Raw genomic sequence first — 364 nt, forward strand, 5'->3', positions numbered from 1 at the left:
TACTTATATCATATACAGAGATTGTATAAATATTCACGAATATATGTATATTTCAGCTGAAGCGCTCCAAGGGACAGGCTCACGTGATTCTGACAGAAGACTCAAGTTCGGAAAATATAAAAGCTTAAGAGATCACAACCTGAATTGGGACAAGTTGTGTCAGATTACATATATGGACCACGGCTTAGAATATGAAAATGGCTAGAATATGTAAGTGGAGGTGAACAGGTCAGCAGAACTATGGGTGTAGTACATAAATTGTAGATGACGAAGTGATTTTTCATAGTATTTATTAGATGTGTGTACCAGAGAGTCTGTCTACTTATGATTATTGTTTTTAGTGATACTGAAATGTGAAATTCAG

The 364-nt window shown here is 35.2% G+C and overlaps 1 protein-coding gene across 1 annotated transcript in view; it reads left to right on the plus strand.

Annotated features, from left to right (window-relative positions):
- Nucleotides 1–359, plus strand: part of LOC119584966 — a gene marked incomplete at its 5' end in the record, with an annotated part of 2,953 nt that extends 2,594 nt beyond the window's left edge. The window contains 1 exon segment of the mRNA XM_037933561.1: nucleotides 57–359. Coding sequence (XP_037789489.1) covers nucleotides 57–128 — 72 coding nt within the window.
- Nucleotides 360–364: the final 5 nt, after the last annotated feature.

Source organism: Penaeus monodon, chromosome 19 (assembly GCF_015228065.2).
Source record: "Penaeus monodon isolate SGIC_2016 chromosome 19, NSTDA_Pmon_1, whole genome shotgun sequence".
Classification (NCBI taxonomy): Eukaryota; Metazoa; Arthropoda; class Malacostraca; order Decapoda; family Penaeidae; genus Penaeus; species Penaeus monodon.